The sequence below is a fragment of the Oryx dammah genome, unplaced genomic scaffold (assembly GCF_014754425.2).
Source record: "Oryx dammah isolate SB20612 unplaced genomic scaffold, SCBI_Odam_1.1 HiC_scaffold_1, whole genome shotgun sequence".
NCBI lineage: Eukaryota > Metazoa > Chordata > Mammalia > Artiodactyla > Bovidae > Oryx > Oryx dammah.
In genome coordinates, this window is record NW_024070185.1 from 105,114,739 (window position 1) to 105,128,203 (window position 13,465).

The window sequence follows — 13,465 nt, forward strand, 5'->3', positions numbered from 1 at the left end:
AGAGTGACTTTCACTTCACTTATTCATATTTTTAATCACCTTAATAGTTAATAACCACCTTAATACAGCTTTATTTTCAATGTTTCATAAATTTGGGTTTCTTCACAAGATTTCACAAAATTGGACAGTGCCTGGGCTGAATCTTATGCCCTGTCAAAATTCATGGATTGGAACCATGAATCAGCCCTCAGAATGTGACTTTCCCTCAGCCCCTCAGAATGTGACTGCATTCTGAGGCTGGGGCTTTGTCTATGCACTTACTTTTTGCTGCACTGGGTCTGGGCTGCGTGAGTGGCGTTTCTCTAGGTGTGGTGAGCCGGGGCTCCTCGGTAGCCGTGGTGGCTTCTCTTGCTGAGGAGCACAGGCTTCAGGGCACGGGGGCTGCAGCAGCTGTAGCTCACGGGCTCAGTTGCCCCATGGCATGCGGAATCTTCCTGAAGCAGGGACTGGACCCATGTCCCCTGCCCTGTCAGACAAATTCTTAACACCTGGGGCACCAGGGAAGTCCAAATTTGGGGTTTTTAAAATGATATTTAAGGTAAAATGAGGTCATGGTCTCATCACTTCACTGCAAATACATGGGAGAATAATGGAAATAGTGAGAGACTTTATTTTGGGGGGGCTCCAAAACCACTGCAGATGGTGACTGCAGGCACGAAATTAAAAGATGCTTGCTCCTTGGAAGAAAAGCTATGACCAACCTAGACAGCATATTAAAAAGCAGAGACATTACTTTGCCAACAAAGGTCCATCTAGTCATGTATGGATGTTGAGAGTTGGACTATAAAGAAAGCTGAGTGCCAAAGAATTGATGCTTTTGAACTGTGGTGTTGGAGAAGACTCTTGAGAGTCCCTTGGACTGCAAGGAGATCCAACCAGTCCACTCTAAAGGAAATCAGTCCTAAATATTCATTGGAAGGACTGATGCTGAAGCTGAAACTCTAAAACTTTGGCCACCTGATGTGAAGAACTGACTAACTGGAACAGACCCTGATGCTGGGAAAGATTGAAGGCGGGAGGAGAAGGGGACGACAGAGGTTGAGATGGTTCGATGGCATCACTGACTCAATGGACATGAGTTTGAGCAAACTCCGGGAGTTGGTGATGGACAGGGAGGCCTGGCGTGCTGCAGTCCACGGGGTTGCGAAGGGTCAGACACGATTAAGCGACTGAACTGAACTGAGATCATGAGGTTATAGATTAGGGTGGCTCTAACCCATTATGACTTGTGTGCTTATAAGAAAAGGAAATTAAGACCCAGCACATGCAGAGAGAAGATGACGCGAAGGCCCAGGGAGAAGACAGCCATCTACAGGCCAAGGGGAGAGCCTGAAAAATCAAGCCTGCTGATCCCTTGAGGACAGACGTCTAGCCTCCAGAACTTCGTGAGAAAACGAATGTCTGTTTAAGTCACCTAGTCCAGGGTATTTTGTTATGGCTGACCTAGGAAATGAACAGTTAACAGTGAGTTTCCACTACAAAACGAAAGCAGAAAGCCACAGTCCTAGGTAGTTAGTCACACAGGCTGTTTGACGAGTCTGATTGCTTTCCTAAATCCACTAACCCTGAGGTCAGATGACTTCCTGGGATAAAAGCCAACTTCCTCTTGTTGTTACTTCAGCCCCTGGTCTGCAGACGTTTTCTTCTTCTTCTAACTTCCCTTCCGGTGGCAGAGGAGATAAATATTAGAGAAACAAAAGTCCAGAACGCTAAGGCTGCCACTCTCACTTCCTCTCCTCCAGTAACCCAGCACTGCTTTGAATAGGGGCAGTGCCCTGGGGCACCAAGCCGGGGAGAGACGACACTGCAGTGCCTCGAGGGCTGCCCTGGCCGGCACAGACAGAGGGTCATGCTTTCACAGAGCCACTTCTGGTCACAGAAAATGCCAGGATGACGGCTCGTGCCCGCCTGGCTGCGGCTCTGATCCCAGCCATGGCCATCCTCTCCTGCCTGAGAACCGAGAGCTGGGACCCTTGCGTACAGGTATGTGGCTGGAGTCAGTTCAGCTTCCCTGAGCTTGGCTTTGCTTCTGAAAAACTGCTCTCTGCTCAGTTTCCCTGTGCTGGGCCCTGGTTAGGTTCATTTGCAAACAGACATCAAATTACTTTAAAGTAAGAAACCGCAGGAATCAAATGATTCATGGTTACAGGGCATTAACAGGCAGCCCGAGGCACGTGCCCCACTTAGGAATAGGAACTTTAGGCCAGACAGACCTGCTTAGAATCACTATTGTTCCACATCTGGGCTATGTGACTTTGAAGAAGTCATTAAACCTCTCTGAGACTAGTTTCTACATCAATAAAAGAACCATAGACTTTAATAGAAAGTTGTAAGAAGCCTGCTTCCTGTCATTCCTTTCCGCTGGTGGTTTGTACACTGTTTCGAGCTGTTGCTTTGCCCCTTTCAGTATCAGGAAGATTTGTTTGTTTGTTTGTTTTGTCTCTTAATAGAAAGAACTGTCTATGTAGATTTCAGATTTATAAATCTAGTCTAGTTCTGTCCAGAAAATGAAAAGAAAAAGAATTGGAAAAGAAAAGGAGAAACAGAGAGATAAAGACAGAGCCAGGGTAATAGAGAAGAGCAAGAGACAGGGAAAGAGGCAAAATATCAGCTAATGCAATGCTTTCTTTGTGAAACACCAGCCAGCTGGTTTGTAATCTCATTCAGAAAGCATCTCCTGTTTTTTTCCCCCTGCATGGACTTGACTATTGCTTTGGAAGCCCACAGCAGCAGCAAACAGCCACAGAAATGTCCTGGGATTTAGGGTGTGGCAGAAACTCAAGAAAAGCATAGCCAGTCAGAGTCCAGACATTGAGGACATGGGGGAAATTGTGTAATGTGTAACAAGACACACTTGTCATCCCAGGTCCTCTGTCCCGCCGCTCCCTGCCCACACCCGGCTCACTGTCCTCCTCTCTGCGTCTCTCCTGCTGTTCAATCAGTGCATATAGGTCCTCCAGTCACGGTCATCCCGGGATAAAATCACAGCTTCTCCTGGCTCCTCCCCTTTCCCATGCCCCAGATGCTCCCATTTTCCAAAACTCTGTCCGTCACCTCGGGGCCACCCTAGGGCAGATGCCCAGTTCCCCTGGCCTTGATGCTTGGGCAGTGACCAGTCTCCTGACCCCACAGCCTGCTTCTTTTAATCTAATCTGCTCATATTCATCTGCTGTTTGTTTGTTGTTGTTGTTTGAGGTTCAACTCTAAGATATTACTGTCCTTAAAAGCTTTTAATAATTCTCCATCCCTGTCAGGGACCTTTCCCTACCATGGTGCCCTTTGCACTCGCGATTTCCTTTAGCTAGAATGAATGCCTTTCCCCTAGATGAGTGCTGTTCAATGGGTCACATAAAGTTATTTAAATTTAAATAATACATTTAACTAAATTCAACTAAATTTTTATTTAACCACATTAGCGTAATTTTAACTAGCTAAATTTAAAACGATGCTTTAAACTACATTCTAGTAGCCATATTAAAAATATTAAAAGTAGGTGAATTTACTTTTAGTAGTATTTTTATTTAACTCTGTTTATTAAAAATACTATTTCAAAATGTAATATGTACTAGACTATTAGCAAGATATTTTACGTTTTTTCTTCAGTACTGTCCTTGAGTTTTAGCACATATTATATCATTTCTTTTACATTTACTATATTAAACTATCCACATTTCTCATATTCAATAGCTGTGTGTGGCTTGTGGTTACCCAACTGGACAATACAGCCCAAGATATGTTCACAGCTTAATCCCTCACTTTATTCAAATTTCTGCTTAAATGTTACCTCCTCTGGGAAGCCTTCCTTGATTGCCTCATATAAAGCTCCTCACTCCCTGTATTTGCCTTTAATGTCCTATGCTACTTATTTTTATTAGTTTAAAAAATATTTATTTGTTTATTTGGCTGCACTGGGTCTTAGTTGTGGCACTCAGGATTTTTTTAGTTGTGGCTTGCAAACTCTTAGTTGCTGTACCTGGGATCTAGTTCTCTGACCAGGGGTTGAATCCAGGCCCTTGTGTTGGGAACACAAAGTCCAGTCACTGGACCACCAGGGAATTCCTGCTGCTTTACTTTTTTTTTTAATAGCACATCATTGTGTGTGTGTATATATATACACGTGTGTGTGTGTGTGTGAGTGTGTGTGTGCACGCTCAGTTGTGTCCAACTCTTTGCAACCCCATAAACTACAGTCCACCAGTATCTATCTATGGGATTTTCCAGGCAAGAATATTGGAGGGGCTTGCCATCTCCTTCTCCAGCGGATCTCTCCCAGCCAGAGACCGAACCTGGGTCTCATGCAGTGCAGGCGGTTTCTTTATGAACTGAGGCCCCAGGGAAGCCCTCCATATGCGTATATAAAATACATATAGTGTGTGAATGCAGATATCTATTGCTCATTATTTGTCTTCATGTTGAGATGGTATTTGTACAAAGGCAAGATCATTGCTGGCTTTGCCTGTCACTATGTCCTAGTGCCTAGTGCATGTGGTTGCTCAATTTGTACATGTTAAACGACTTAAAAGCATTGCCGCAGGACAGAGTATAGGGCCCTCCGGACCTGGCTCTGGCTCCCCGTCTGGTTTAGGTTTCACACCCTGCCACACTCCATCTAAGCAGAGCTAGTTTTCCACCTCTCTGTACTCACACTTTTCCCTCGTTCTTCCTCTTTCCACATGCCCAAATCTCACTTATCCTTCCAGATTTGCCTTGAAATTTTCCCTTTCTTGGAAGTCTATAGTCTCAGAATCCAGGATTGATATCTACCTTTTCTGAACCAAAGGGAACATTTTCCAAGCCTGGTTTAAGACCCTTTTCAGGAATGAGTCGTGCTCCTACCATAACCCTTACTCTAGATGGGGAGCTGATGAAAGTCTGGAGCCATATCACATTGGTCTTTGTGGCAACCACAGCACTTAATAGCAAATGCCTTCAGTTGGGATTTGAATAAACCTCCATGGAATCCATTATCCATTCATTTGTTTACCAAATATTTATTGAGCATTACCTATTTTCTGGGCATCATTCTGAGTGCTGGGGACATAACAGAGAGCTAGATTCTCAAAGTTTACAATCTAGAGAGGGAAACAAACAGTATCTATCCAACAATCACACAGAAGGCATCATGTTAGATAGTGATGTCTCCCGTGAAGGAGAATAAAAGAAGGTAAGGGATGACGCTGGCCCCATTCTCTATTAGACAGTATGGGCTGTGCAGATGCTCTGAGGAATAACATTTCAAGATCAAGTGAATAAAGTAAAGAGCTGCACTGTGGCCTGTGAGACTTTACACATATTACTTCATCTTGCTGAATTCTTATTCTTTAAAAGGTTTATTTGCAGATTAAATTCAAGTATGTAACATATAAGACCTAAGCCTCATATAGTGGAGAATTAATAATAGCCAATAATAATACATGTTAACAATGCATTGATCATTTACACTGTAATAGGCTTTGAGATAATCTCTTTAAAAACCTTATCTCATTAATCCTTTTAACAGATTCTATGGGTTTTAAACTGAAAACCAAAATTAGCTGGCTTAAGCAAAGAATTTTGTTGAAGAATCAGAGAATAAGGAAACTAAATGGGAAGTTGGAGAACAAGGCTTACAAAGAATTTGGCAATATGTGATAGATATCAGCTTAGGAACCAAGGCAGTATCAAGTGCTATGTTCCACTACCGGCGCCTATGCATGTCAAATTTGTCCTCATTTCTATCTCATCTGCTCAAAGGTCAGTGATCCAAGTGAAAGTGAAATTTGTTCAGTTGTGTCCGACTCTTTGTGACCCAGAATTCTCCAGGCCAGAATACTGGAGTCGGTAGCCTTTCCCTTCTCCAGGCGATCTTCCCAATCCAGGGATCGAACCCAGGTCTCCCGCATTGCAGGCAGATTCTTTACAAGCTGAGCCACAAGGGAAGCCCAAGAATACTGAAGTGGGTAGCCTATCCCTTCTCCAGCGGACCTTCCTGACCCAGGAATTGAACTGGGGTCTCCTGCATTGCAGGCTGATTCTTTACCAACTGAGCTATGAGTAATCCAAGGGAAAGAATAAAATTGGCAAAAATTGGGCTATGACCAAGGAGTGCTGAAGACTTGACTGGAAGTCTCTTTAATCTTGTATACAATGAGAGGTATATTTAGAAAAACAATAGCAACAATACAATGCCTTCCTGCAAATCACAGGGAAGAGCTAGGGTGACATCTAGGACTTTTGGACTCTAGTGCTTCAGATCTTCACCACGAGGCTCCATTGCTTCTTGCTGAATGCTGCCATTGAGAGAGCAGAGGTTAAACATTGGGTAGGTGCTTTCCCCTTCCTAATCTAGAGTAAGACCTTTTAAAAGAATGAAGTGAATGGCTAAATGAAGGGATACGTGGATGGATGAACAGATGACCAGGTGATGGATGATTGGATGGATGGATGTTTGAAAGAAGGTTGACTGGTCTCTTTGCTTGTCCCAGTAGCCTCCAAGGCTGTAGTCTAGGAGAGGAGAGTTGCTGGGAAGTCTGCTAAGGTGCATGCAGAAAGATACTGCATCTAATATCTAATCATTTCAGGTTGTTCCTAACATTAGTTACCAATGCATGGAGCTGAATCTCTACAAAATCCCCGACAACATCCCCATATCAACCGAGATGCTGGACCTGAGCTTTAACTACCTGAGGCATTTAGGCAGCCATAACTTCTCCAGGTTCCCAGAACTGCAAGTGCTGGATTTATCCAGGTAATGCATGAGTTCTACCACTGTACAAGGAGAAATGTTCCTGGTATTGTCATTTCATTCTCAAGTCAGAAAGCCTGATTCATGAGGTCTCCTTTTCATTCACTTAATTATTCACTCAACAGACAACTTACTTATTACATAACTTTGGGCAAGCTATCTCCCTTCTTCAGGTCTCAGCTTTTTTATTTGTGAAAGCAGTTGGATGAGACCGTTTCTAAGGAAAATTCTATCTCTGATTTTCTCTTAAGTCAGGGGAGTAAATTGACTCGAACTCTTTCATCAGCAAATATTTATTGACTACTTGCTGCTATATGTTGTTCACTCTGCTAGGAAACAAGAATATGTTGATATTTAACACACAACCCTAGCTATTAAGGAGGGCATATCCACTTAAAAGAATTAATATGTTAAACCTGAGCATGGTGCTGGGCACATAGTAGGCATTCAATACATGTTCCTTGATTCTAATTTTGGATTTTGAACCTGAGATAAAGATAGTAATATATAAGAGTAGGAGACAAGTTATTTGAAAACTAGAGGCAATACATTATGCTGTACAGAAAAGGGGACTTCTATGCAGAGAGCCATCAGACTTCCCTGATGGCTCAGTGGGTAAAGAATCCACCTGCAATGCAGGAGAGCTGGGTTCAGTCCCTTGGTTGGGAATATTCCCTGTGGGGGGGCATGGCAACCCACTCCAGTATTCTTGCCTGGAGAATCCCCATGGTCAGAGGAGCCTGGTGGGCCATAATCCATGGGGTCACAAAGAGTTGGAAACAACTGAGTGACTAACACACAGATGCAGTGAGTAATTTAGACAGAGTTCTTGAATGGAGTTGGATTCAGATAATGTCTAGAATATTGAAAGTGAGGTACAGGATAGGGAAATAAGAAGATACAAGTAAGCCAAAGAGAAAGATGCATGATCAAAGGAAAACATCTGTGGTAAGAATGAACAGTGACTAGTATTTTCTTTTCTGATACAATGAAGTATATCATTCATTAGAGTAGGTGAAGTTATTATCATCATTTTGGGGAGAACTGAATCTTATTCCTAAAATATTTTCATCATTAGGGACCTTATTTAGAAAAGTAATGCATAAGGAGCTATAATCTCTATAAGAGTTTGTGAAAAGTGGAGAAACATATGTGACATTTTATCATAGAAACTCTTAATAAAGGGTACGAGGATAGCAGATATTTCTGCAGAAGAGTGATCATCTGATGTTTTATACTCTAACTTAGATATTGATAGACTATAACAAAGGTAGGAACTAAGCATTTTGAAGGCAGAGACATGGAGCCCTATGGAAGTCAGAATACTTGAGCTGAGTCCTCCTCCAACATTTACTGCCATGTGGCTGGAGGCTCGTCTCTACATTTGACCTGAGTCTCAGTTTCATATCTGTGAAACCTAAGTGATGAACCTTACACCATAGGGCTAACTGTGATACTGAGAGTAACATGGTATATATATTAAAAACCTTGCAAAGTGAACTTTATAAGTATAAAATACTATTATAGCATCCTATTAGTTTCTAAATTTCAGTTCTCTGAGTAAGAATTTTGTCAAGAACTGTACCGAATTGAGGTAGCCAGACCAATATTCTTAAATTTTAAAGAAAAATGGTTTCTCATCAGCGTCCCTTAAAATGGATCTTCAACTCACCATGTACCCAAGGAACTGCCCTCAGAAGCTTTAAATATGTTCCTAGAGAGAGGCTAGTTCCCTCTCCTGGTTAGTTGGGAGGAGATGCTAGATTAAGATAAGGACAGATTAGGGTGCAATAGCCACTCTGCCTTTGCACCTCACTTCACAGTGTCTTCAGGTACTATCAATAACTCTACTTATTTTCAATGGATGCTTTTGTGATAGACCAGCCAGCCTTTTGTCCCTACGGAAATCTACTGATACATTTTTTTTTTCTTTTTGTAGATGAGCAAACAGAGGCTCGGAGAGTTTAAGTATATATTCACATGGCTTGTTGACAACAGGCCAGAGATTCACATCCACATCTCCTGCTTCCAGTTGTATGTTCCCTTCACCTCCATCCTCTGCTTCTCTGAAGTGATGTCGTTGTTGTTCAGTCACTAAGTCATATGCAAGTGTTTATGACCCCACGCACTTCCAGGCTCCTCCATCCGTGGGATTTCCCAGGCAAGAATGCTGGAGTGATTTGGTATTTCCTTCTCCAGGGGCTCTTTCTGACCCAGGGATCAAAACCAGGTCTCCTGCACTGGCAGGCACATTCTTCCTCTTTGAACCCCCTTCTTATATGGGGAATTTTTCTTGAATAGTAAGGCTATCTGTGACATTTAGGTATAATTTCTATATCTTTGAAATTGGCATTCAGTGGTCATTTATCATGCCTAGCAATTAACAACTACCTATCTCATCTTACCAGTGGGATATATAATCACAATTATGTGTTGCAGGAAATGGCTAAAATTGATCTGGGGTTCAGTCTTCAGGTGCCTCAATCATTCATCTTTAACTGATTTTCCTCTGTTGGATGGGCCGCCTCTGCTTAGCATGTGTGCCTAGTGTGATAAAAAAAGATTGTCATGGGCTAGTGTGACAGTACCAAATTTGCAGGACTTCTTTGTTTCATTTGCCTTGCTGGATATGTTTGCTTATGCACCTTTATATAGCATTGTTATATCTGTGTGGAGACCTAGATGACTGGATTGATATTTCATTTTGGTTTTCTATTCAGCAGAAATATTATATAATCTGTATCTCTTTTTCTTGTAGATGCGAAATTAAGATTATTGAAGACAACACATTTCAGGGCCTAAACCACCTCTCCACCTTGATACTGACGGGAAACCCTATCCAGAGTTTAGCCTGGGGAGCCTTTTCTGGGCTATCAAGTTTACAGAAGCTGGTGGCCGTGGAGACAAACCTAGTGTCTCTAAATGACTTCCCCATTGGACATCTCAAAACCTTGAAAGAGCTTAATGTGGCTCACAACTTTATCCATTCCTTCAAGTTACCTGAATATTTTTCTAACCTGCCCCACCTGGAGCACTTGGATCTTTCTAACAACAAAATCCAAAATATTTATTATGAAGATGTGAAAGTTCTACATCAAATGCCCCTACTCAACCTCTCTTTAGATTTGTCCCTGAACCCTTTAGAATTTATTGAACCAGGTACCTTTAAAGAAATTAAGCTCAATGGGTTGACTCTGCGAAGTAATTTTAATAGTTCAGATGTCATGAAAACTTGTATTCAAGGTCTGGCTGGTTTAAAAATCAACCGGCTGGTTTTGGGAGAATTTAAAAATGAAAGGAAGTTGCAAAGATTTGACAGATCTTTCCTGGAGGGGCTGTGCAACCTGACCATTGAGCAATTCCGGATAGCCTACTTGGACAAATTCTCAGGGGACGATACAGACTTATTTAATTGTTTGGCAAATGTTTCTGTGATTTCTCTGTTGAGTATATCTTTAGGAAGTCTACAAGCCCTTCTTAAAGATTTTAGATGGCAACACTTAGAAATGATTAACTGTAACTTTGATAAGTTTCCTGCACTGGGGCTCCGTTCTCTCAAAAAGTTTGTTTTCACAGACAACAAAGATGTAAGCAGTTTTACTGAGTTTGAGCTACCAAGCCTTCAGTATCTAGATCTCAAAAGAAATCACTTGAGTTTCAAGGGCTGCTGTTCTCACACTGATTTTGGGACAACCAACCTGAAGCATTTAGATCTGAGCTTCAACGACGTCATTACCTTAGGTTCAAACTTCATGGGCTTAGAGCAGCTAGAACACCTGGATTTTCAGCATTCCACTCTGAAACAGATCAATGCTTTTTCAACATTCCTATCACTCAGAAACCTCCGCTACCTTGATATTTCTTATACCAACATCCGGATTGTCTTCCACGGCATCTTTACTGGCCTAGTCAGTCTGCAAACCTTGAAAATGGCAGGCAACTCTTTTCAGAACAACTTGCTCCCTGACATATTCACAGAGCTGACTAACTTAACCATCTTGGACCTCTCTAAGTGTCAACTGGAACAGGTATACCGGATGGCATTTCACTCCCTCCCTAGCCTTCAGGTGCTGAATATGAGTCACAACAAACTCTTGTCATTGGATACATTTCTTTATGAACCACTCCACTCGCTCCGGATCCTAGACTGCAGTTTCAACCGTATCATGGCCTCTAAGGAGCAAGAACTACGGAATTTGCCAAGGAACCTCACTTGGCTAAATCTTACTCAGAATGAATTTGCTTGTGTTTGTGAACATCAGAGTTTCCTGCAGTGGGTCAAGGACCAGAGGCAGCTCTTGGTGGGAGCTGAGCAAATGATGTGTGCAGAGCCTTTGGATATGAAGGACATGCCAGTGCTTGGCTTCAGGAATGCCACTTGTCAGATGAGCAGGGCGATCATCAGCGTGTCGGTGGTCACTGTGCTCCTGGTGTCTGTAGTAGGAGTCCTAGTCTATAAGTTCTATTTCCACCTGATGCTTCTTGCTGGCTGCAAAAAGTATGGCAGAGGGGAAAGCACCTATGATGCCTTTGTAATCTACTCGAGCCAGGATGAAGACTGGGTGCGGAATGAACTGGTAAAGAACTTGGAGGAGGGCGTGCCCCCCTTCCAGCTCTGCCTTCACTACAGGGACTTTATCCCTGGGGTGGCCATCGCTGCCAACATAATCCAGGAGGGCTTCCACAAGAGCCGTAAGGTTATTGTCGTGGTGTCCCAGAACTTCATCCAGAGCCGGTGGTGTGCCTTCGAGTATGAGATGGCCCAGACCTGGCAGTTTCTGAGCGGCCGTGCTGGCATCGTCTTCATCGTCCTGCAGAAGCTGGAGAAGTCTCTCCTGCGGCAGCAGGTGGAGCTCTATCGCCTTCTGAACAGGAACACCTACCTGGAGTGGGAGGACAGTGCCCTGGGGCGGCATGTCTTCTGGAGAAGACTCAGAAAAGCCTTGCTGGCTGGTAAACCCCGGAGTCCAGAAGGAACAGCAGATGCAGAGACCAATCCGCAAGCAGCAACCACCTCCACCTGAGGAGGAGAATCTCCTGATGCGCTCCTTGCCCAGATGGATGCAGGGTGTGTTCAGTGAACAAGTAAATGCTGCCATGTACCAAGCATGGTGCTAAAGGCCGGTGATTCAGTGGTACGCGAGACCTATAGGACTGCCAGCCTCATGGAGCTTACAGTGTAGAGGGAATAAATACTGTGCCAAAATACAGAACTTCCCGGGGGATGTTTCAGCCAACTCAGCTAAGGAGTCCAGGGCAGGAAAGTCAACTAAACTCTTATCCCATCAAACTGAATTAGAGCTAAGAGACTGGGCCTCCGTGAGAGTAAGAAAGGACAGACTTCTTCTCTTGAGCCTTTCCAGTGGAAACCGCCTCAGGTTATATGTTTTAGCCATGTTAAAACAAGGTGTTTTTGGTCATTTTGATTGATCTAGGTCTTGGCTCACTTTTCCTTTTCCTATTGAATATAGTTTAAATTCTACTTCCTGAGCCAGAAGTCTCCTGATTCAGACTCCCCTCCACTTTACGTTCATTCACGAACGTCCTGGTTATCCCTCGGCATGTTCTATTTATTAACTATTAGGTCCTGATATATTTTTGTCTTTATAAATCCAGTTCTCATTTTCCACGTCTTCTCTATACCATAAATAAAACTGTTAGAGACAGGCTGGACATATCCATATTTAACTACTATCTTTTGAGGAAATATGTAAAATACAGTCTATCATTTTGTCACTTGATGTCATTCTGAAGTTATTACCTAGTAAGTTATGACTGTCCTGAAGGTAATATCAAAATAATTTGGTTGAAAGTGGCACTTATTGTAAATAGAGGGAAATAGGTCTATCTTCCTGGCCTCATAATGAGAAATTCAGGTTAGAGGCAGGGTAAGAGGTGGGGTGACCTTCAAAGGTCAGTTTTTCTCGATGACCCTTGAAACATGTGGGCTGATAGAACTGGGGTGACCACATAATGAGAACTGCAGCAAAATTTTTCTTGTGCAGCAAGTGAGTTTTATTTGATAGACCATTGAATTTTTCAAGGTATTTTGAAATGGTTTGAGGTGGGGAGCCTGCCTTCTTCTTTCCTGTTGGGTATCTCTCCATGACCATATTTAGGAAAAAGCAGACATCATTTTTGAGAAAAAAATGTCCCTGAGGTTACTGTGGGTCATGTTAAGGTGAATTCTTAGAAAAGCACACTCATCCAGCTTCGTCAGAAAGGTGCAAAGAAAGGGCAAAGAGGACGTTTGGAAAATACAGTTGTCAAAACTGAAATATATGGCCACATTTAGGAATGTGCTTGTGACTGAGTGTTCCAGAGTGTATTTTGGTTGGAGCACGGTTGAAGCTGCTGAGCATGCCTGAGTGTGTTTATAGGTCTCACGTGCCAGTGAAAGTGGGCATATGTGTTTGACCACACACCTCTACGTGTTCCCGTTCACACCTGTGTGGAAGAAAGTGTGATTACCTTGCAAGGGGAGTATTTGTGCTGATGTCGACGTCTCAGCGGCTTGACTCAGGTCCTCACTCGAGTGTTGGCATGTGATTTCTTACATACAAATGTCTGTGTTGATTCTCAGTATGCTTGAAGGCATGGGGTTTCATGTGTGTCTAGGCTATAGGTAAGTGTGTATGTTCATATTTAAGTGTGTGTTTTGTATCTGTGTGTTACTTCAAGCACATATGACTCCAAAGAGGAAAAATCAAAACCCAATTGGACTCTTTCCTGCACACAAGG

At 42.9% G+C, this 13,465-nt stretch overlaps 1 protein-coding gene across 2 annotated transcripts; it reads left to right on the forward strand.

The window, feature by feature from the left end:
* The first annotated feature begins 1,605 nt into the window (after positions 1–1,605).
* On the forward strand, positions 1,606–12,465 carry TLR4 (toll like receptor 4). Of its 2 annotated transcripts, XM_040241721.1 has the most exons (3): positions 1,606–1,983; positions 6,561–6,727; positions 9,483–12,465. In XM_040241721.1, the coding sequence occupies exons 1-3, from the start codon at positions 1,891–1,893 to the stop codon at positions 11,746–11,748; spliced, it is 2,526 nt and encodes an 841-aa protein (XP_040097655.1). In that variant the 5' UTR covers positions 1,606–1,890; the 3' UTR covers positions 11,749–12,465. The 2 variants fall into 2 exon arrangements, with proteins under 2 accessions (XP_040097655.1, XP_040097665.1); XM_040241731.1 differs by lacking the exon at positions 6,561–6,727 and having other exon boundaries at positions 1,607–1,983.
* Positions 12,466–13,465: the final 1,000 nt, after the last annotated feature.

Bases quoted from the DNA above. Each gene is read 5' to 3' on its own strand.
- TLR4 (XM_040241721.1), top strand. From the start codon at position 1,891: ATGACGGCTCGTGCCCGCCTGGCTGCGGCTCTGATCCCAGCCATGGCC. The intron at 1,984-6,560 runs GTATGTGGCTGG...TAATCATTTCAG, and splicing joins GCTGGGACCCTTGCGTACAG to GTTGTTCCTAACATTAGTTA. The intron at 6,728-9,482 runs GTAATGCATGAG...TTTTTCTTGTAG, and splicing joins CAAGTGCTGGATTTATCCAG to ATGCGAAATTAAGATTATTG.